Source organism: Corvus hawaiiensis, chromosome 3 (assembly GCF_020740725.1).
Source record: "Corvus hawaiiensis isolate bCorHaw1 chromosome 3, bCorHaw1.pri.cur, whole genome shotgun sequence".
Lineage (NCBI taxonomy): Eukaryota > Metazoa > Chordata > Aves > Passeriformes > Corvidae > Corvus > Corvus hawaiiensis.
This window is the reverse complement of record NC_063215.1, coordinates 75,605,470-75,628,979: the sequence shown is the minus strand read 5'-3', so window position 1 is coordinate 75,628,979 and position 23,510 is coordinate 75,605,470. Positions and strand designations below refer to the sequence as shown.

The 23,510-nt window shown below is 42.7% G+C and overlaps 2 protein-coding genes across 4 annotated transcripts; one reads left to right on the top strand and one right to left on the bottom strand.

Moving 5' to 3' along the window:
• Nucleotides 1–3,159: 3,159 nt before the first annotated feature.
• PSMB1 (proteasome 20S subunit beta 1) lies at nt 3,160–9,997 on the bottom strand. Its single transcript, XM_048298965.1, has 6 exons — nt 9,818–9,997; nt 8,507–8,614; nt 7,004–7,085; nt 6,433–6,562; nt 4,768–4,874; nt 3,160–3,437 (listed from the first exon to the last, which is right to left on the bottom strand). The coding sequence occupies exons 1-6, from the start codon at nt 9,919–9,921 to the stop codon at nt 3,252–3,254; spliced, it is 717 nt and encodes a 238-aa protein (XP_048154922.1). The 5' UTR covers nt 9,922–9,997; the 3' UTR covers nt 3,160–3,251.
• A 1,945-nt stretch (nt 9,998–11,942) lies between these two features.
• LOC125323476 (TATA-box binding protein) lies at nt 11,943–22,152 on the top strand. 3 transcript variants are annotated; one of them, XM_048298490.1, is made up of 8 exons: nt 11,943–11,995; nt 13,638–13,879; nt 14,550–14,887; nt 15,938–16,025; nt 17,949–18,040; nt 19,170–19,337; nt 19,636–19,730; nt 20,958–22,152. In XM_048298490.1, the coding sequence occupies exons 2-8, from the start codon at nt 13,826–13,828 to the stop codon at nt 21,035–21,037; spliced, it is 915 nt and encodes a 304-aa protein (XP_048154447.1). In that variant the 5' UTR covers nt 11,943–11,995; nt 13,638–13,825; the 3' UTR covers nt 21,038–22,152. The 3 variants fall into 3 exon arrangements, with proteins under 3 accessions (XP_048154447.1, XP_048154448.1, XP_048154446.1); XM_048298491.1 differs by lacking the exon at nt 11,943–11,995 and adding an exon at nt 12,348–12,594; XM_048298489.1 differs by lacking the exon at nt 11,943–11,995 and having other exon boundaries at nt 12,348–13,879.
• Nucleotides 22,153–23,510: the final 1,358 nt, after the last annotated feature.

Here is a 23,510-nt window from a genome sequence, read left to right as displayed (position 1 = left end):
ACCTAGTTTTTAAGGCTGATTCTGACCTTGTACAGTCCTTTACATAAGCAAGGGTACACAGCCATTTGGCTGAGATCAAAATAAAGCCTCCCCTCGCCTCAACAAACAGTACCACAAAGCACATGACAGTGGGACACTGGGAGTATGTGTGGCTATTTCCACCCACTCCGTGTGTAATTGTGCCGAGGTCTGCGACAGCGAGCAGCTATTGCCACCTTAGGGCGGCCCTCAGTACTGCTGCAGGTGAAGCCTTACACTGCTCTTGTTACACACCCTCATAGTTAGAAGTGCTCGCTACAAGGTTATTCCAATCCTGCAGCACACCCCTCTCTCGAAGGTACACGTAACATATTTAAAATTAAGAAAAGGATTGCAAGATGAATATTTTTGCTCTCCCTTCTTTCTCTTACACAAAATTGTATTAAAGACATCTAATCCCTGCCCAAGAAGATCTGTCAAACCCAGACGTTTCCTTCTAGTAACCCTAAGTGGCATTTACAATGGTTTTGCCCAGCTGCACCTCTATAGCCTGCCTGCCCAGACAGTTCTGTAACCCAGTAAGGCTCAAAATGCTTCATAAACTGTTAATTTACATTGTAGACACAGTGCTAGATGAATACTGAGCTGACTCCCACATGGGAAGTACAGGCATGGAACTAAGGAGAGCTGCAGACAGTCAGGGCCTTCCCACCTTTCATCCTGAGATGATGACAAGCTTCACAAACAGAGATAGGGAACTTGATGGATTAAAAAAAAAAACATCTTGGTGCCTTTCATCTGTAATACACATCTGACACGTTGGGATATTTTAATACTAATAAGCAAGTAACTTTTAGCTGAGCAGCCTGTGAATACTTTTGTACTCACACATCTGTCACTCCTGCAACTCCTCACTCTGAGCACAAGCAGTCGATGACATCAGGGGAGGGCATAACTGGAAAGTTAAAAATGTGGGAAACAAACCTTCCCATCTCACTGGTTCCAAACCCATCCACAAAGGGAGTGAACACAGTGCTACATTCTTCTGTGAAAGAAATTTGGCATTTTCAGTCCAATGGGCCTGCAAAAAAGCATCCTTTCCCTGCTGGTTCTTCAGCTAGATGTATTCTGCAGGGAAATCTGAAAAGGAGACAAAACAGCCATCTCACATCGGCACAAGTGCACCAACAGGACAGCACTGACAGTGTCAGGAAATCAGGTACCTGCTCTTGTACCTCTTCTGTGTCTGCAAAGGACACCTGAAAATTCTAATCACCTTGTGTTTCTCCTGAAAGAACTTAGAGAGGCAAGCCTAGCCACATCAAACTAAAGCCAGTAATTCCTAAAACCTGTCAACATGCATTTATTTTGGATGTAAAATTTACCCTTAAATATAAGAACAGCCAAATTTATCGAAACTTTTGAGTTAAATCACTGCAACTCTCTTACGCATCTGGCATCCTGCAAGAACGTTAAATTAGTTCATGTAGAAATTAGATAGTTCCCCTTGTTTGTTGCTCTTCCCTTCACTGTTTAGACCCCAAATATTGCACACAGACCCATCCCAAAGGCAGGCATGTCAAACTGTTAGCCTCTCCTGCTTTTCTTTGCAACTGAAACATTACTTAGTTTCAGTAGATTTCAACAACTTTGCAAGAAGCTCTAACAGCCTCTTGTGAAACACTTGAGCAATTCAACATAAATCTGGTATCAGAGACAGCTGAGCTTAAGGTGCTTTAACTTAATTTAACAGAAGTCACAAAGCATGTATTTAAATTCGGTATTGCTGATTTGTACTTTAAATAGGCACAGGCTTTCTGTTCTTAGAATTACTGCACTGTGTGACGTTTGCTCAGTACAGACAGCATACAGCTGCAGTCATTTATACCATCAACCTTGTCCATCTAAGATGACTCTTGCAAATAATGTTAAACATCCCCTTAAGACACCTGAACATGTCTGGAAGTTCTGACTTGTGTGACCAAGGGACTTCAGCTGCAGCAGACTGAGACACTGTGTGCCTTTCTTACTGCCCAACTACCCAGGAACGAGCTGTTCCCTCCTTACTCGGCCCAACACTGGCACCCAGTGGTCAAGTGCCTTCACAAATGCTCTGGGAAACTTGGTGGATTTCCTTAACACAGCCAGAGTCTGTTTAAAAGCACTATTTCTTCGATTACTGTTCAAAATGCCACCCACTATCTAAACTGTCTAGGAAGCCTGAGACTACCATCGCTGGTGAAGACAGCCAGAGCTAAGAGTAACACATAGTACCCAAAACACACATCCAAACAGGAGACAAGGCTACCATAGGGTCAAGCACATCAGCAAGATTGTTCTTTTAAGGAGCAACTATGCCACCTCAAGCAACAAGATATTTTATATGTCTTTTTTTAAAGAGCTACAGACTGTGAAAGGATTCTTGGACAAGAGAAAATTATCTAACCCTTGATGATGCAGCCCCATTTTTCTAAAGGTCCTAGTACTGAAGGCAAGTTCCAGGGACGTGATACAGCACATCAAACAAACTACGCTTGATGCAATTTCCCAAGAATCAAAAGCAGTAGTAGGGCTAACAAAAGCCCCAGGCATTAAAAGGCACTCAAGGAATCTCCAGACTAAGTTATTTGCCATCAGTAGCCAGAAGGGAACAATGCTTCAAATTCTGGGCATTAACCAAACAGAAACACACAGAAGTGAGCCCAGATGCAGAGTCCAGGACCAAACTCTGAAAGATTCCATTTAGCATTCTTCCCTCTAACACAGTGATACTGGCTTCAGGTGACCCATACAGTCTTTGCAAGTAAGTACACAGAAGTCAAATGTCACGACAGCATGTCAGAGAAATAAAGGAGAAGACAGGAAAAGCAAGCTATGAAGCGCAAAAAAGGCAGCATGAACAGAGAAAATGCTTTACTCACTAAACCAAGGCTGAACTGAAAGAATTATCAGAATAGTCTGTGAACCTAAATTTTACTAAGTTTAAACTCCCTCATATTGCAGCATAAGGGAGTGTGAGAAGGGGATTGAATTTGCATTAGAATTAGACTGATCAATAGATTAAGATGAGAATAAGGAAACTGAATTGTAACTTTTAGCTGCTTCCTTACCATGAACTGCTCTGGTTTCTAAAAAATACTACTACTTCTAACAAAGACAAAATACTCAGCATCAGAGTAGTTGAACTTCTTGAAAAAAGTTTAATGAGACAAATGTCTTCATAGCACAGGTAAATCGTACATCATACATTACTTGCTTACACACGAACTGAATTAGTCTTTTCGTAACTGGATAGTTTGCTCTTTAATTCCATCTTTTGTGACAATGCAAATCTTAAGTGCATCCCCAGTGTACACATCTCTCTCAGCAGCAGAAATGAAGACATCCTTAACCAGCTGCAAAGCCTTTTCCAGGGTCAGAGGTACATGTTCCACATTTTGCATGTTCTTGAAGCCAATCTAAGAAAAGATGAAAATGCATTTTATCCATCTATGAAAACTGTTTCAGTCTCTGCAGTAGAATGAACAGATTTAGGTGAATTACTAAAAATGGCTTGTCTATTTTAAAAAACCAAAAGCTGAAAACGCATTTCTCCACACAGTTTATAGTTGAGAGCTTTGCCAATACCAGGACTCTTAGAAAATTAACTAGAAGCACATCCAATGCACAGCCAGCAAAGCTCCTCCTGCTCATTCAGCATATACAAGATCACAATGAACATTTGGATCTGATCTAATTCCTCACAAACTTCTCACTGGGTCGGCAGTATCAGAACTGCACGAGCTTTTTTTCTCTGGCCAGCTCCAGTTAGGAACATTTGTTAAAAGCAAATATTCCTTAAGATACTTAGACTTCAAAACTAAGTCTATATTGGAACACATCTGGTCCTACTAAATAGTGTAAGTTAGCTCATAAATATAAGTGCCAACTTAAGCATCGGAACAGGTAAAGGAGAAGAGTCACATGTTTTTCCTGAAACCCATAAGCAATAAAAAATTGCTTATGACAACTTGGTTTTTGCAGAAGATATTTCCTTCAGTTAATAAAGTTTAAAAAAAAAGGAAAGATTCTACTCCTTTCTCAAGTAAGAGTCAAGAATGCTCACCACTTTTGTAAGCACAAAGTTGTGTTGACATCAGGCTCAAGTGACTAAATACCAACACCAATGTCAAAAAATTAAAACGAGTAAAACATGTTTTGGTATCTCTCCCATTCAATCATTAACAGCTTCAACTAAATATGAAAATATTCAAGTATTTTACACAGATTTAGCTGAATAAGTTTCCAGCAGTTTTATGTAAGAACATTCTTAGTGGAAAATGGTTATCTGAGTTGTATAAAACTGAAGACTTAACCAAGAGTATGTTAAATGATAAAATGTATGTATTAATTCTGTGTTCTTAATTTGGTATTAATTCATGCTAAGTAACAGGCATATTTATGTTATTGGCCAAGAAAAGACTCCCAAAACCCAGGAAAAAAACCTCCAAACAACTTCTATGAGAAACTCCCCAATTAAAACATTTCTGTCTTTTGAACAGGCACTGCACTATTAATAACGTATTAAAAACCTGAAGAGATCCCAAAGCAAAACTTTGATTTCTCCTGAGAAAGTAAAGTCACATAATTTATAAATGTACAGATTAACAAATCCTACTTGTAACAGATTTAAAACTTCTCCCAAAAGTAGTATTCCCCAGAAGTTAAGCTACATTAATCTGAATGTCGCAAATGTTTACTGAGATAAGGAAAAAAACAACCAAAACAAAACCCAACAAGCTGTTTTACCTGGTTATCCAGCAGAGGCTGCAGCATGGCACTTGCTGATCCACCTGCTTTGTAAGAATCTCTCTCGTAGGAGCCCACCGGATCAAAGCTATAAACTGCTCCCTTCCCTGAAAAAAAAAAAAAAAAAAAAAAAAAAGTAGTATGTAATCACAATTCAGAAAGATACTCAATACTGATAAGCATTTTTAACAAAACCAGCTCTCTGGACAAGCAGTGTCTGGAACATTGCAGATCCCAGTAAACTTTTACCAAACAACACTGAGTATGTTCAGATGATGCTTTGTACAGCAAACTCACTATGGCTGTGGCCAAGGTTATTTTCTCTATTTAAGCCACAACCATGGTCCAACAGATGTTTCCTACAGTACTTACCACAGAAAAAGTGCTGATGCAGAATAATCAAAGCAGAAAAATGTGCTAGAGTGTAGTGCTGCACAAAGAGCCCCAGAGGTTCCAAGGCTAACACAGACAGGCAGCTCAGACCTCATTCTTGAACTATACACTTCTTGAATTACCTCCAGAAAGCATGCTTGGATGCCTCTGCATCGCACTCCCAGAACCAGGGATGATGCTCTGGTCTGTTGCACACTTCCCTCTGAAGCCAGGCCAGGCTGTGCAGTTTACTGGCTTGCACCAACATCAGAGATACAGAAGCACTGTGGCTCTGAAGCATCGGGGTTTGATGAGGACATGCCAGTCAGAATGCAGGAGGTGGCCAAGCCCAACCTTTCTGCTCAGACAGGCTGCACCCGATTCAATTAACTGGCCAGTGCCCTTGCCAGCACAGCACAGGAGCTGAACAGCCCTGAGAAAGCCAGTCAAATCAAAAATCAATCTTGCTGGACCTAAATTTAGTCCATGCAAGCAAACCTGCGCTCTGATTCTGATCAGCTGCTACACACCCTTATAATCTGAGATTTACCATTATCCAGGGCAGACTAATCCCCTGCCAGATCCCACAAATCACAGACATGTCTTAGCAAGACTGGGAAAGCAGTGTAACTTAATGGTAAAAACAAACTGCAGGCAATGGCTAAAATTATCCAGACAAGACCACCTCTGAGCTCCTTCTCAAAGCCAGAGAACACAGTATTTCAGCAACTCAACCAAATCACTGGACAGGAGCCCAGTAAGTCCAGGAAGGGCTGTATATTAAACTACAGCTTCGGTGTAGAAGTCATGATTTTCATTAGAGGTCAGTTAATATTTAAAAATAACTTTGTGGAAACCTGTCTCTGGAGTAAGTCTTCGTATTTAATAGCCTTTACCACACTCACAGGTCTGAGTAAAACATATACAATTTTACTGGTGACATCTACTTTAAAGATGCAATTAAGAAATCCAGCAAAACTGTTGTAAAATTTTCCAGTCTAAAGTACAAATTATTTCACCTCAGAGATTTTATTTGTAATCAAATAATTATAACGTAGTTTTTATACTTTCAGACCTTTAGAGATGAAAGATCAAGTGAGTTACAAAAACTAGGAAACAAGCCAGATATAAGTACCATAATGCCTAAAGGCAGGTGTTAGGAATAGGAACACAAACTTTGTTATTCAATCACTACAACTGAGATGTAAAGCAATAGCTATCCATCCACAGAAATTCAGCCTCTCTTTTTTTTTTTTTTTGTTTTTTTTTTTGTTTTTCTGTTTAAAGTCTTACCCTCTTCATCAAGTCCACCAATTATGTTGTAAACATAGTAGGGAAAGAAACGTCGAGAATACAGGATTGTAGACAGCATTGCTGCAATAGCCCCAGTAGTCATGGTCTTGTTGTTGGAATGCCTGTACATCTGCCAGTGGTAGAGCACATCCAAGAAGAAAGTCAAACACTAAAGCTGACATTCAATCAGAATTACATTTTCTGTAACCTCACTACAGAAGAATCTGATGCTAAGCAAAATTAACCAGCACCATCAGTGAAAACACCTTGGTCTAAATGGTATAGTCTTTTTACAAGCCAGAGATTAACACATCTTCAAAGTTTTGTAATTAATAGGTGTTGCCTCATTAACAATATCTTCTCCAGCTCTTCCATTCCATAAATTTGTGGTGTCACACTTAGTAAGAACACAGCACCAATTTTCCCTGCCAGATCTTTCACTAGCGAAACAGTTATAATACAAACACTTGAAAAAAACCAGCAGAAGCTATGTTTAAAATTTACCTTATTATCAGTCTCAAGTGTAATATTAGGAATCTAAGTTTCTAAATAAAATAGGATAGGTAGTTACCTTTAATCTGGCTTCAATAATTTTAGTAAGGGTAAGGCAGTCCCCATGGAAACCAGTGCATCCAATGACCGTTTGTTCTGTTCTGAAAAACATAAAATTTTGTTGCAATTTTAGACTTAGCATGAACAACAGCAATTTCTTACATAGCAAGTTATTATGAAAACACCAAATGTATTTTCAGTTTTTGTAATGCTGCCAAAAAGTTGTCTAAAATGTACTAACAGATCTGTGGTGTATGAAAGACACCTGCAACCTACATCTTAGAGAGGACTCATTAAACACAGGACCACGCAGACGTCTTTCTTCAACCCACTTCCTTCTTCAACTGTCAGTAAGACTGACAAAAAGAAATTCTCCATTTCTTCATGCACCCCTGACTCCAGCTGTAGCAATTCAGTCTTGCTAGAAGATCCATTTTATACTGAGGAGCCACAGATCCTATCACTCAGTCCAATTTTTACTCAATTGGACCAGAGGGCTGCATTAAGCTTGTAGGATGGTTACATGACATTTATGGTGTTGGTGGCTTTCTGTGTCAGCGCAACAGAAGTGATCTGGCTGCAGATGCATCAGAGAAGCTTAGCTCTCCGCTCAGTTTTCAAATGTTTTATAAACACTAACCACGGGAACACACACTTGGAATATTAATTCTAGGAAATAGAAAAGAGTCTAGAAACATAAACACCCGCAGACCAACCCAAAGCAGTCATTCAGAAAACATCTTTAAACAAAATCTCCCCTCAGCCTGTCACTAGAATTACACAAAGCCATCATATGCAGTATGTATACTGTACCAGAGTACATTTGGGCAGTATCAGAGAGTCAAACATAGAGTAACAAGTTAGCCAGGAGAAACCTAAGTTATTTTGATCTCATGTCATCAATTAGAAAAAGAAATAATAACGCACAAGACAAAAAATGTTTACACAGTTGATGACAGCCTACAAGGCAAGCACCTGCTGCAGTAAAATGAACATAAATACAATATGTAGTTGTACACCAAGGAGATGCTACCCAGGTGAGTCAAACTAAGCATAAAATGAGCATAGAAAGTTCAAAAATGGAACAACTAATAGGTTTACCTCTGCAAAGTGCCAGGTAGTTAACTAGAGAGACACACTACAACTGGCAGCAGTGGGCACACTTGCGTACCATCACCAGGTCTTCTGATGAAGCAGAGTGAGTTGTCATAGGATTAAATTTTGCTACAGTTAAGTTAAAAATTCTTCTGATTATCCAGCCAAAAAAACCCACATTAAGGTTTGTATTGTACAAAAAAAGTTCCGTTCTCAGTTAACTTCAAGAGCATGAAACAAGAAATCTGGCTATATTTACAATATCACATCACATCTTGCATTACAGCAAGGGTCACCATGACCCCAAAATCTACTTTGTTACTGTGCTTTTTCTTCTAAGAATTCTGCTTAAAGCAGGATGCAGGTGACATGGTCAGCAATACAAAAGATTTTCCATCTTTTTCAATCCTTGCAGATCTGGACTTACAGCTTGTAGCATTTTGGACTGTCCCGGCAGTGAATTGAATAGCCTTCACTCAGACGCGTGTCAGAGGCAACAATACAGAAGTCTTCTCCAGCAATCGCCAGCACAGTCCTTAAAAAAGAGAATTGATAAATCATGACCTTCAGCACAAGTATCTTCTCAGGCAACACAGAAACAAACTAGATAGTAATTCTACAATCAGACTCACGTTTTGTCAAGCATCTTATGTTCCTTGCTATTCTTCCCACTATGCACATCTCTACACAACACTAAAGGAAGAAGACGCTAGACACACTGAAGAAAATATATGCACGTGGCCCTCTACTTTGATTTAAACTGTATGGAAACTTGGTAAAACAGAGACTCTACACCAGACAAGAAACAGACCAAATGGATGAGGTATTTTATTTGCCTGACAATGATTCATCCTTCTAAAACAAGCAAAGTACTAAGCAACAGTATAATTACACTTACATAAACACCGCTTTTTAAATCTGGTGTTATTACTTCCTAACAACTAGTTTTGTGATCACCATTAAGTTACAAAGAGATGCCTTTTAAAAAACAGTAGTCATCATAAGACAAAAAAAACCTACCTGGCCAGATCATGTCACCAACTCAGGTGTGTAAAACACCACCTGACTTTAAAAGTTACAGCAAGGTAGCGTTCAACCCAGTTACAAATTTACTAGCAACAGGACAAGGAGCAGTGGCCATAAACTAAAACACAAGCAGTTCCACCGCAACAAGAGGAAGAACTTCTTTACATTGAGGGTGGCAGAGCACTGGAACAGGCTGCCCAGGGAAGCCATGGAGTCTGCCTGTCTAGAGACATTCAAACCCATCTGGACGCGTTCTGGCGTCACCTGCTCGAGGTGACCCCGCTTTGGCAGGGGGGTTGGACTGGATGATCTCCAGAGGTCCCTTCCAACCCTAACTATTCTGTGAGTCTGTAACAGGACCATTACCTGGGTTTCGTAAGACACTATAAAGAAACGACTCTGCGGGAGACAAAAGATGCGTACTTTAAGACCAGTCAAAGTTTAGGGAGCCCGAGCGTCCCAAAAGCCACACGGACAGGCAAGAACACCCTGAAAGGCTGCAAGGACTCAAGGCAAGCCCAAGCCCAGCTCCTCTTTGTGCTGCCGCTCTCTCTACAAAGACGAGACCGTGAGGGGAGATAAACCCGCACTGAGCACCGGGGGGAGGCAGGAGCAAGGCGAGGCAGGCCCAACCTGGAGCCGCTCTCCCCTGGGCGCCCTGTCTCGGGCCGAGGGTGTCCCGTCCCGCCCGCTCCCCGCCCCGGCCCCTCACCCTCCGTTGAAGGTGTATGGCGAGAAGCGATAGTGCTGCACGGGCGCCTCCAGCTCGTAGCCCGTCCCGGGCGGGGAGGGCCCGTGTCCCGCGGTGGACAGCATCGCGGCGGCCCGATCGCTGCTGTCTCACGACGAAATGGCGGCACCGGAGGCGGAAGCGGAGCCGCTCGGGGAAGGCAGCACCGCCTCCTCTCGGCTGCTCTGCCGGGCGGCGAGCGCCTTGCCCTGGCCGGAGGGCGGCGGGACCGCTCTGGAGCGGAGCCCGCCGGTGGGCAAGGTGTGTGCCTGGGCCCCCGGGCAGCGTCGGCACCGCCTCTTGTCCAAGCGCTGCCAAGCGCTGCCACCTGCGTGCCCTCTCGTGGAAACACACAGGCTGATCAGTGGCCGTGGTGAGGCCATCAAACACCCCTCATGTTTGGGCGGGTGGGCAGCAGGGTGGCTCCTGCTCTTTAGGAGAGAGCGCCTTTGGAACTGCTGTGAAGAGCAAGGGTCGGGAATCATAGAATCATGGGTTGGAGTTGTAAGGGACCTTAAAGATCATCTAGTCCCAAACTCCCTGTCACGGTCAGGGACACCTTTCACCAGACCAAGTTTCTCAGAGCTCCATCCTGCCTGGCCTTGAACACTTCCGGGGATGGGTATCCACAACTTCCCTGGGCAGCTTGTGCCAGTGCCCCACCACCCTCAGAGCAAAGAACTTCCTCGTAATATCTAATCTAAACCGTCTCTCTTTCAGTTTGAAGCCATTCCCCCTTGCCCTGTCACTGGATGCTTTTGTGAAAAGTCCCTCTCCACCTTTCTAGTAGGTCACCCTGAAGCCTTCTCTTATCCAGGCTGAATAATCAAAATTATCTCAGCCTTTCCTCATAGAAGAGATGCTTCATCCTTCTAAGCATCTTGATGGCCCTCCTCTGGACTTGCTCCAACAGGTCCAGGTCTTTCTTGTGCTGAGGACCCCAGAGCTGGACATAGTACTCCAGATGGGGTCTCACCATGGGGCGTAGTGCCAGGCACCATGGCTCAAGTGGAAACAAGCAGGAAGGGCTGGGATAGAAGTTCAAAGAGGTGCTAGGGGAGAAGGATGGAGGGGGGACAGTGAGATGCAGGGAACACATGTGGTGCTCCTGGGGAGAAGTGTGTTGCTGTGCTTGGGAAGCAAAACTGTGGTGGCTGCAGTCTCCATGTGCACACACAGCAGCGAGACCCGAAGGTGGCATGCACCGCAGTGTGGAACTCTGTACAGCTCCAACGTGAGGAACCACAGCCTCTGTGAGGGCCTGCTGCACTGCCAGGGACCCCCACAGATTCACAGGATCCATCAGGCTGGAAGGGACCACAGGGGGTGATCTGGTGCAACCTTTCTGCTCGAGCAGGGTAATCCCAGAGGACCTGGCACGGGATTGTGTCCAGATGGTTCTTGAACATCTCCAGTGAGGGAGACTCCACAACCTCTCCGGACAATCTATTCCAGTGCTCAGTCACCTGCACAGTGAAGTTCTTCCTCATATTCTGGTGGAACTTCCTGTGCATCAGTATCTACCCACTGCCTCTAGTCCTATTGCTTGGCACCACCAAGAAGAACCCGGCTGAATCCTTTTCACATCCACCCTTTAGATATTTATACACATTAACGGGGTCCCCTCTCAGTCATCTCTTCTCAAGGCTGAACAGGCCCAAGCCCTTCAGCCTTTGCTCATAAGAGAGATGCTCCAGTCCCTTAATCATCTCTATAGCCCTCTGCTGGATTTGCTCCAGGAGCTCCATGTCTCTCCTGTCCTGAGGAGCCCATAACAGGACACAGCACTGCAGATGTGGCCTCACCAGGGCTGCTGGCAATGCTCTTCCCAGGGCATCCCAGGGCACCATTGGCCTTCTTGGCCACAAGGGCACTGCTGGCTCACGGACAGCCTGTTGTCCACCAGGACCCCCAGGTCCTTCACCGCAGAGCTGCTTCCGAGCAGGTTGGCCCTCTGCCTGTCCTGCTGCATACGGTTATTCCTTTCCAGGTGCAGGACCCTGCACTTGTCCTTGTTTAATTTCTGAAGGCTCTTCCCTGCGAAAGCTCTTGTCCCGCTGGCGGCGGGAAGTGACGCGCCGGGCGCGCCGGTGGCGCGGGGGCGGGGCGCGGCCGGGCTCCGGCGGGCGCTGAGCGCGGCGGGAGCGGAGCGAGCGCCAGGTACCGAGCGCCCGCCGCTGCCCCGCGGCCGCCGCTCGCCCCGCTGCCCGCGGACGGGCCGCCGGCTGCCGCTGGGGCCGCGATGGTGCGGGGCAGGCCGGGCCTGGAGGGCGGGGACGGTGCGCGGGCCGGGCTGGCTCCGCACCTCCGGGGCGGCCTGAGCCGCGGCGGGGGGAGCGGGGAGGGACTCCCGCGGCGGGGAGGCGACGGCCGCCTTTCTCTCCCTCGCCGCGGCTCGGGGGCGAGCGGCGGCCGCGGGATGGGCGCGGGCAGCGGCGGGACCCTGCGAGGGCGGGCGGGAGCGGGGCGGGGGCTGCGCGGGGCTGGGGTCGGTGTTGGATGGGGAGCGCGGAGGGCTGGGGCGTGCGGGCAGGCTGTGGCCGCACGCCGAGCGCTGCTGTGTGGCTGGTGGAGAGCCCGCAAGGGGCCTCGGGGGTGGGTCGGTGCCTCCTCCGGGCTGTCTCCTGCTTCTGGACTCTGTTCCCTCGATGAAAACGTCGCCCGACGTTTGTAGTGGAAATCCGAGCAAGCCGCGTTGAGTGGTTACGGGAGGGACCTCTGCGTAGACGGTGCCCTGGCTGCAGGTTTTGGCATGCCTGGTATCCAGCTTTCTTATTAAACAGCTCGGCTGTCGAGGAGTTGATTTTTTTTCTTCCAGGATAATGTTTAGGCTTCTAATGTACCCCCGTTGTAAAACCTGGGTGCTCTGCTTGATACCTTTGGTAGGGGTAAAGATGATAATATCTTATGGTCATGGGTGGAAAAAAGCAGGCCTTTTTAGCTGCAGTGTAAATATCAATGTAATTCTCAGCTCTCATATCTTAAAAAAAAGAGAGGCTGAATAGGCTGTCTTCAGCTTTTGAGGTGGCCTACCTCTGGCTTGATAATGACCTTGAATATTTCTCAGCAATAGTTAAGGAACTTACAGATTAATGGGAAAATATTTTATATCATTGGTATCATAACATTTAAATTCTCCACTTGTTGTTTATTTCCATAACACAGCAATAGAAATACAGTTAAAAGAAAATCATTGTACGTTTCACTTGTATACTGGAAATTGGTTTTCACATATTTCTTTTTTTCTCGTGAAATGCATGTCATTGCAGTTTGAAATCTGTTAGTGCTTTATTTTATGGAATTGGATGGAAGAGGTTTTCCTAGCTCTGATTTGACCAGCCATGCTTTTCTCATAGAAAAAAAATAATTTTTTTTTGAAAGGCCAAGCTTTAAAATGGCTAGGAAGAGACTTACAAATAATGTGTCACTAAGCTTGTCAGTTAGTAGTCGGGGGAATTAAATTCTAAAAAAATCAGTGCTTTTCCAGGTAAAGCAAAGCTCGCAGTAGAATGAGCATTAACAGCTTGAGCTGTTTGTGCAGGAGGGTTTGGTTAGACAGAGGCCTGCCGATGTGAGTCAGGTAACCTGCCAGGGACTCCAGCAGAATCATGCTGCAAAGTTTCTATGGAGCATGCCTGAAAAAGGTTATTTTTATGGATTGTGCATGTGTGTGTGCATACGCGTGAATGTTCTTACATGTTTTTGTACGTGGGTGTCTCTTATCTGAGTCAGCAGCTGATAGGTTTACTTTTGGGTTTGTGTTTAGATATTATTCTCAAGATATTACTTTTTTTCTTTCCAGGCTTTGGTTAGTGTTTTAGACTCATAACGTATTTCTCTGGAGCTGATGTTTTCCTAACACTTTCAGCTTGGCTTTAAAAGCTACTTTGCTGGAATGTTTTAAACAGTTAAAAACCCTCTAGGATTCAAGGTTTATTTAAATTAGTTGAAGGAAGTACTTCTGGCCTCACCAAAGAAATAACTGGAATCATGGATCAGAACAACAGTTTGCCACCCTACGCTCAAGGCCTAGCCTCCCCTCAGGTAAAAACAAATTATTTAAGATGCAACTATGATCTGAATTTCTTTAATGAAAGCATTTTCTGTTTCTTGCATGTAGCTTCATGTTTTTTGTTTGCAGATCTGAAAAATTCTGCTAGGTATAGAATAATATTATAGTATTAATAGTATGAAGCAGAATTTTAAAACCATTGATGTCTATATCCAGAAGTATGAGAAACATGCAGTTTCTTACACATAGAGTGTAAGAACATATGTGGGATTTCTTAATGGGGTTGCTCTAAGTTGAAATGTGACTGACAAATTGGAAGGATTAATTTAATTTTGGTGGTTGCTCCTTAAACTATGTACATAATGGATTGTTGCTGGCTATGAATGCACTGGGTACAGTGAGCACAGTTGGTGTTCAAACAATTTCAAGTTCAGTTGTGGGTCAACATTGAGACATGCTTGCAAGGTAGTGTGAGAAGCATGTCATGTCCCTAGGTTCCTATGGGGTAGTATTTTATTCGATAGAACAGCTGCATTTTCAAGGATTTTCTGTTTTTAATGATTTACTGCTATATGCTTCAGGTTTGATATGAGCAGCTCAGCTAACAGATTTATTTTTAGACTCCTCCTGAAAACTTTGTCTCTTGAAAACACAATGGAGTCAACATGAACTGTGGTTTCTGTGTCACGTTTTCTTCTGTAGGGTGCAATGACTCCAGGAATTCCAATTTTTAGCCCGATGATGCCGTATGGCACAGGACTGACACCGCAGCCTGTCCAGAGCACCAACAGTCTGTCCATATTGGAGGAACAGCAGCGGCAGCAGCAGCAGCAGCAGCAGCAAGCAGCACAGCAATCCACGTCACAGCAAGCGACACAGGGAACGTCTGGTCAAACCCCCCAGCTCTTCCATTCACAGACTCTTACCACAGCCCCTTTACCAGGAACCACACCTCTGTACCCCTCTCCAATGACTCCAATGACTCCAATAACTCCTGCAACACCGGCATCAGAGAGCTCTGGCATAGTGCCACAACTACAGTGAGTGCCCCTATGCTAGTGCATCATGTCCTTTTTCAGCCCTTTTAAGACTTAGGACCAAAGTCACATCAGGAGTTAGGTACTACATTTTGGTGGGAAGGGAGGTCCTGAGAATTTACGAGTCTCCTGTAGCAATATGAGTGATTTTTGCTTTTAATTTTAGCTTAGCTTCATTACTAAACCATGTAGTAATATAAACAGTTTCTTAGTGATTTGTCAACGGTACATCTTTGAAGCATACCAGTGGAGGGTTATATATGTCTTCATTTAACACCATCCTGACTTTTAAGTCCTTGCACTTTAGGAGTTCATGATGTTCTCTTTTCCAACGCATGGCTAACACTGAGAAGGGAAAAAGCCCTAGAACTAGTTCTAAGTTTAGGTATGGAAATATTTTCAGTGAACTTCAGCTTTAAAGAGACTATTTCAGAAATCTATGGAAGAGACAAAGGGAAATGGTTGGTAACATGAATTGAAAGAGTAGTTTTCTCATATTTTTCATTTTTTTTCCCTCACTGAGGACCTTTACATTTCAGGGTTTTCCCAGAAAACAAAATTTTTTATCTAGGATCTTCTTTTAAACTTTCTGGAGACTCGCTATCCCATCTCCTGGCAATGGGTTTACCTCCTGGGTCATTCCCACTTAGTTCTGCACCTTCTTCCTTGAAGGGCATAGCAAGGAAAATTTCAGATGGTAATACCTCATTTTCTCCTGTTTCCAGCAGCTTCCCTGATTGTGGTGAGGGCTCTCAGCACCAATAATTTTTCCTGCCAAACTGAAATAGAGATTCTTCTCATGGGACACTTTTCATAATAGCTGACAGATAAGGAGGAATCAGCAATTATGCCTTAGGAGCTTCTGCCCTACAAAAGGAGGTTCCTGAGCCGAAACACTGCTCAGTGCTCCTGTTAGTAGGAAAGATGCCATTCAAACTCGCTTGGAGAAACAAAATGATAAAAAAAATAAAATTGATCAGGTGTGGTTAAAAATGAGGAAGACACATGAATTCCTTCCTGTCTTTTTAATATATTTCTCTGATCTGTCTTTAGGAATATTGTGTCCACAGTGAATCTTGGTTGCAAACTTGACCTAAAAACTATTGCACTTCGTGCCCGAAATGCTGAATATAATCCCAAGGTAAGAGAAATGTATTAGAGTTCATCCTATAACAGATATATCAAAGGCACAGGTTGTGGCTGCAGGCTGCTGCAATAGACTGAAAAACCTACCTGCTATATATGCAGTTTTATAGTGTAGTTAAAAGGGAAATTTTAATAAATTTGGAATGTTCAAATTAATAAAAAGCATTTTTATGCTGAGGTAGCTGTGATGTGCACCAGGTTGTAAGTTGTTAGATTTAGAAAAAACCTAACCAACAGTGTAATAGACTGGCCAAGCTTTTTGGGGTAGAGCTGGCCTCTGCTGCTGTTCATATAGGTATATTTGTTGGTAGTGCTCAGAGAGCTCTTTTTGCATGTTACTGTGAAATGTTTGATTATGAAATCTTGTTCCCTATCTCCCAACAAGGAGAAAGGAAAGAAGGATTCAAGTCCTGGGCTCCTGCCAGAGCTGTGGTTTCCTCCACCTAGCTGCTCCTCTGGAATTCTTATGGTCGCAGGGCATTTGCTTATTTTTCAGTCTTGCTTCCCCTCTGTTCTCTCATGTTCTCCCCCAGTACTTCTGCCGTCTCATTGCTTCTGATAGCTTAAGTTTGGTGGAACAGCAAAGTTAAATTGATTTTTATTGACTTCAAAGTTGCCTGCTGCTTCTAAATAGTAGTGGGGTTCTAAATAAGTGGCTTCTTTTTAGCTTGGGACAGCTGAACAACAGCAAAGGACCTGGAGCATTAAATCAAGAAAATTATGTTGCTTCATGTTTCTTTTGGGTGACTCCTCTTGAAAATGTTATCTTTTCCAACAACAGTAGCTGGACACTAATAAAAGTTTAGATGTTGTGTAGTTGAATTGGCTTGTCTTGGGAAGGCTTCAGTTTTCCTGGGGTGTGTGTGTTTTCTTTGTTTTAGCATTTAGTATTTTGCTGCAGTTGACTTGAACTCTGCTCTCAAAGGTTAAAGCACGCATGCAGGCATATATGATAAATGACTGTTACTGTAAGCTTATACCAGTGATGTTGTTACATAATTGTGAGTAAGATATTAGCGCAGCAAAAATTTGAGCATGCCTTGGTAACTCCCAGGGTAGGGGGGTAGGTGGCTGTGTAAAACTTGTAGGCTAGAATAATCAATATGAAACACTGTTTTCCATGGCAGAGGGAAAGAAGGGTTATGTAACACACTCCTGACACTCCTTAGTCAGTACATTCATCTATCAAAGAAAGATGTTGCTTGGCTGTATTATTTAAGTCATATTTTGACAAACGTGCTGTTGGGTAACCCACGCTACCGCCTTGGTTATGTCAGCAGAACAATTCATGGGACTGCATTATGAGCTGTTCCAAGTTAAATATAACAAACAGGGGTTTGTGTGTGTATGCCTACATCAGTTTCCAGTATCTCTTGCTTCAAGGAATTTAAGAATATTTGGAAATGCTTACTTAGAATAAAAAGGTAGAGCTAATTGGGCTGCTGTGTCCTACTGTGGTAGCTGAGGTGACTTCTGTTTACACAGGACTTTGATCTCCAGCTGTTCTGTTTGCTGGTATTGTAACACTGTCCCAATTTTTTTGGATAGTTTTCCATCCTACTTAGAAGAGACAAAATTTCAACACATATGGAGGAATTTTTAAAAATTTATTTTTAAAATTGTTTCTATTGCTCTGATGCAAATGCTAGCATTATTTGTATGTTGCATATATAGTAATGAGAGATGAATAGGAATGCAACAGTAAATATCCTTCCTGCCTGGCTCTGCCTCTCAGTGTGTGTGGTTGAAGGTACTTATGGTTTAAGCATTTCAAGTAAACTTTGAGGGATCTGTAAGTATGTTTGACCGTAGTTTTCCTTGCACTACAATGTAACTTGCTACTTAGATGATGCAGATTTGTTTTTAATGTAATGATGACAGCAGTGTGTCACTAACAGTCTCAATGCTCACACTTCAGCGTTTTGCTGCTGTTATTATGAGAATAAGAGAACCACGTACTACTGCACTGATATTCAGCTCTGGAAAAATGGTGTGCACAGGAGCAAAAAGGTATGTTTAGGCATTACAAGCAAACTAATTCAGGCTGTCTTTTCTTGTGTACCATGATGCTTGTTTATATATACACATCAAAGTTGTACAGGTACAGCTAATCTTGCTTCACAGTTACTTCAAATTATACACATTTCTACAGAAAATGCCTGTTTATGATTGAAGAGACTTCCTAACATGGGGAAATGGTAGTTCTATTTCTGAAGTGCTTTCATTCAGTCTGATAAACTGGTTTGCAGAGGTCACTGTATTCAATTTTTTGGCTTTGCAGTTATCTGCTTTTTCTAGTAATTTAAAAAATTCAGCAGCTATGCATTGGAACTGCTTAAAGTGTAAGGATGGTGACAGAAGGATTCATTCATCACAGGACAAGAGCTCCAAATCTCTGGTTCCTGTAGTCTGATCTGTTCTTAACATGACCTTTGAAGCACAAGAATTGAAAACTAGACATAAGTTTAACTCTTGTGGGCTGGAGAGAACTCTGCTCTGAAGAAGTCTGCTAGGAATCCAGAAGGAATATACTAATGAGCAGGATGAATGACTAGATCTGTACAGGGAAACACTTTCTCTGCCTGGTGGCACTTGAAATTCAAGTTGTCTTAGTCTGTATCAGGAGCAAACAGATCCTCAGCTGTTTACAAACCTGAAGCAAACTGAATTCTGCAACAGTATGTAAGGCTGTGCAGTTGTGTTAAACCCATGTTTGAATGTGTGGGCTGAATCAAGCAGAAGATTTTGGCAGTTGACTGATTTTTATAGAAATATGTATTTTCTAGCAGTTGTAGTTCAAGGTTGTTCTACTGTGAAAACTTAAGTAACAGTCTTAATGTCCCATTAGAGGGACTCTGGTCAATATTTTAAAAGTATAAAATGTATGGATTTATAATTTACTGTTTTGTCTCTCATGAAGCAGTGAATGCAACACTAATGGTGACCAGGAGCCTATTACCAAAATTAGCATGGAAACCAGTGCTAGTTGTTAATTTTGGATGTAAAAATTATGCATGTGAGCTCCCCTCTCCCTCCACACAGACTTTTTTCCCCCAGTTAGGTATTTGTGGTTTAATGCTGTTTGCTTGAAGTGATACTTAACTGAGGCAGTAATACAGATATCCTTTTCTCACTTCAGTGAGGAGCAATCCAGACTGGCAGCAAGGAAGTATGCAAGAGTTGTTCAGAAACTGGGTTTTCCTGCAAAATTTTTGGATTTTAAAATTCAGAATATGGTGGGCAGCTGTGATGTGAAATTTCCCATCAGACTGGAAGGATTGGTACTTACACACCAGCAGTTCAGCAGGTAAAAAAAGGCTTGCTTATGTTTCATGCTTGTTGCATACTATCTTAGAGAGTGAGATCTGTTTAGATTATTCCCTTGCACCACAGGGAAAACTGCATCTTTGTTCCCATCTCTGCACTGCCCCAGGTGTAACTGAGGTTGCCCAATGTGAACCTGTCAAAATTACCTTCCCTGCTACCCTCTCCAAGTTTCAGGGAAGTCAGCATCTGCTCTGCCCAGTCCTAGACTGGGCCCAGAAGATAGATGGGAACATATGTCTGCAAGCACATGTAAACACTCTCACTCTCTTCTCTTACAGCTATGAGCCGGAATTGTTTCCTGGCTTGATCTACAGAATGATTAAGCCAAGAATTGTTCTGCTTATTTTTGTTTCTGGAAAAGTGGTTTTAACTGGTAAGTGAAGACAGTATCTTGCTCCAAGAGGCGAGATTTAGACTGTATTACAGAGAATGCACAGGGATACCGAAGTTGCCAGGTACTTTTCTTTTAGGGATGACAGTACTGAGAAAGGAGAGTTAATAGAGTATTCCGTGGATGGTGATGTTAAGGAAACTTCCTTGTGCAGCCATCCAGCAGCCACTCTGGCAGTCAGAGCTGCACCGGCTGCAGTAGGACCAAAGCCTGTTCACAGTGGGCAGCTCCATCGAGCCAGCAGGTGCCCTGCTTGACTCCCTGCACACCCCACTCACAGTCAGACCAGGCTTTCTTGAGGGCTCAGCACCAGGCTTTGTTATGCAAAGATTCAGCAGTTCAGGCCGATGGCCTGGGGGTCCTGCACCCAGAGCTCAGCCTGCAGCTCAGTCTGCAGCTCAGCACTGCCACTGCACACAGAGCTACCCGCACTATATTCCTGAACAGATGAGAATGCACAAAGCAACAGCACATTTGGCTAGCTCAAAGGAACAATGATCATGAGCCCTAGTCAGGTATTCAGGTGCCAAAAAAGCTGTAAGAATGCAGGTGATCTTTCTGGCAAAATCTGAAAGACTTGTTTCTGTGGGCTGAGTATGTGTGATTGAGCTAGCTGTTCTTTGGCAGCTTGGCTGCGGGCTGCTGCCATGGTCACGATACAGCAGCCAAAGAAGAGGAGATACTTGAGCTCTAGGACCTCCTCAGCCTTGGGTGCTCCACCTACTCCCTCCCATTTCATCTCACGTTGTGTCTTACTGTGGAGAAGAAAACCCACAAGACCCACAGACAAAAGAAGGATCATGTCCCTGCAGTGTGGGGAAATGCAGTCCTCTGCAGTGGTCTCCAGTGCCAGACCTTCCTCACCCTGATATTCACACTCTCAAAAACAGTTAGGCCTTTCTGCACATACCTCCTACAGGGCTGTGCATTGTTGTTGGGTCTCCTGTGGAAATTATGTATATGAAAATTCCATGTGCAACATAGCATCATCACAGAGATGCTAGGGAAAGTTTTAGCAGTTGTCAGATTAAACAGAGAAGGCTGGTAATGTAAGCTCTGTATGAAATGTGTTAAAAAGGATTGTAAAAATAGAGATTTGTGGATACACATAGGTTTTATATAGAGTTGCACTCAAATACACATTCTAAAAGCTAAAATTAAGTGTTTGGTGAAAGGTACAAACTAATTTAATCCCTTCTCTTTTTCCAGGTGCTAAAGTACGAGCAGAAATCTATGAAGCATTTGAAAACATCTATCCTATTTTAAAGGGATTCAGAAAGACAACGTAACAGTTTCTACATGTTTCAGAGAAATCAGGGGTATATTTTACAAGGTATTGTGTATGGCACAGCAGTAACAAGAAATGGACTTCCAGTGCAACTGCAACACCAGGACTTGGACTATTTCCCAGTTAGTGCCTACTTCCCTGATGCTCAAGGGGAACTGTATTCTTGAATACGTCTACTGAGTTACTGTGAGTTGCTTTACTGGGCTGTTCCTGGAGCAGTCCCTCCAACTTTTATTTATATTCCAGCTTTTAAATAGTTTTAATGCCAGTTCTATTAATAGAAAATTGGTAATTTGGTTTAAAGACAAATGCAGCTGTGTCACTCAGTGTACAAACCACTTAAATTGCCATGTATATATGTTTTAAGTTCCTTCCATAAGACCATGGTTTTTATAATTTTCAGAACTTTAGCTTTTAAATTTTTTCAGTTTTAAATTTCTTTGGTGCCAGACACATTCCCTCCTTCCAGTATTAAGCAAGACAGAATGAATTTATTAATTAAAATGGCTCACTGTACATATATATATAATATATACCTTTCTCCTCTTTCCTTCTTCAACTCCACATGTACAATAAACCCTGTTTATACAACTATGGGAACTGTCTTAATAAATTTTAAAATTACCCAGCTGGTAGAATGAAATACATCAATTTTTTTTTTATTTAATCGATTTTTTAATAGAAGATTCACTACTGTAAGTGATTTTTAGTTTTGAGAGAATCTTAGCAGTGCTTTGGCTTGCATACCAGCAGTCACATCCTTGGCACCATCTACCTTGAATATTTCCAATATGTTAAAGCAAAAGAGATGATTGGTTAAAGAAGCTTCTGTTTGAGTATGTGTTGCCTTATATTCAACAGATGGGATCTAGGCAAGTCTTAAATAGCTGCACTTGACTGAATTGAAGCAAAAGATCCCTTTTTAGCTTCTAGAATTTCTTTAAATTACTACTTTTGTATTTTACCAGCTGTGACAGCCTCACTATATTAGTGTTCCTGTAAAATGTCAAAGCCCTTCCGACTGGAGTCAGTATGTACATAATCTTCCTTCTGAACCATGCTTGAAGCCTAACGGGCTGAGAACTTTAAAAATAAACTTTTTTTTTCTTCAGTAAATTTCCAGTAATAGTAACCTCTCTATGACTTACACATTATTTCAAACAGCTTTTATCTGAAACTAACCCAAATGTAAACAATGGTGTCATTACTAAGTTGGTGTTTCATTCCAGATGAAATGAAGTTTTGGCTGGCTTTGATACTGCTCCATTTGCAAATCCTGAGTGACCTTAATCTTCAGTCTTCTGTCTACACCAGTATCTTTCCAGGTGTTTTAATAACCTGTTTCATCTTACCAGAAAGATGCTGTTTATTAACGTAGCTGTGCAGGATAAGTTCAAGATACTCAAATGCTGCATTGCCTTCAGTGCTGCGCCACTCTGTGCTGTGAGCTCATGAATGTTCCTGAGAGCTCTTTACTGTAACTGCATGGCTGCCCATGCTTTTGCAGGACTTGAACTATTACCAACTTATGTGCAAAACTCTTCAACTCTTCAGAAAGCTTGGAGCCCTAAGAAACCATGGGATGGTTTTCAACAAAATCAGTCGAGCTGTACTACAGTGACTTAAGACAGTTTGCTGTCTCACAGCACACACCAGGGCTTAAAACTACTCTGCTAGAAATTAAGTTCTGTGATAACAAAACCACTTACAGGTACAGCATTCTCTGCCTGCTCATTTGAGTACTTTCAACATCCAAAAGATTTCAAAAACCCCACAGTGGGCTCCACAGAGTCACAGGTAAGCAACCAGGAATGGTTGGAGCAGGATAAGGGAATATGTAACTGAAGTCAATTCTATACTGAAACACACAAAAAAGCCTTTTCTGCAACTACAGCCATAGCCATAGGAGTAATTGAGCAACTACCACAGTAAAGTTCAGCATTTATGGTTTCACTTTTCTCTTGCCTCAGCTATATGGCAGTCATATAGTGGAAGAATCCCTGCAGAGGACACTTACTTTTAAACTTCACCAATGATGGCAGACGTACAATTCAGCTTGAAAATCTGCTGCTACAGACAGTGTGTAACAAGACAAATGTGTTCTGGTAGGGTTGACTTTGTTTAAACTACTTCTGCATGGGGCCAATAGTTTTAAGTCAGATAAAATACTTAATTTTTGTGCATTTTATCTCAGATAACCACTCAGTCAGAACATGGAACAAACTCCCAAGTTAGGTTCAGTGTACCTGTTGAGAAAGGGAAGCAGATTTAAGTTCAGAGCAAAATGCTGTGCAGCTTTGTCTTAGCTGACTCCTGTACAGCTCTTCAACATAAGCACTCAAACGAGTTTACAGTAGTCTCCTTTTCTTTGAATGAATGTTAATTTTTGAGTAGCCCATTAAAAATCCTGACAGACTACAATCTTTTAAGTTTTTGAAGTTCCATTACCAACAAAAGATAATTTCACCAATCCA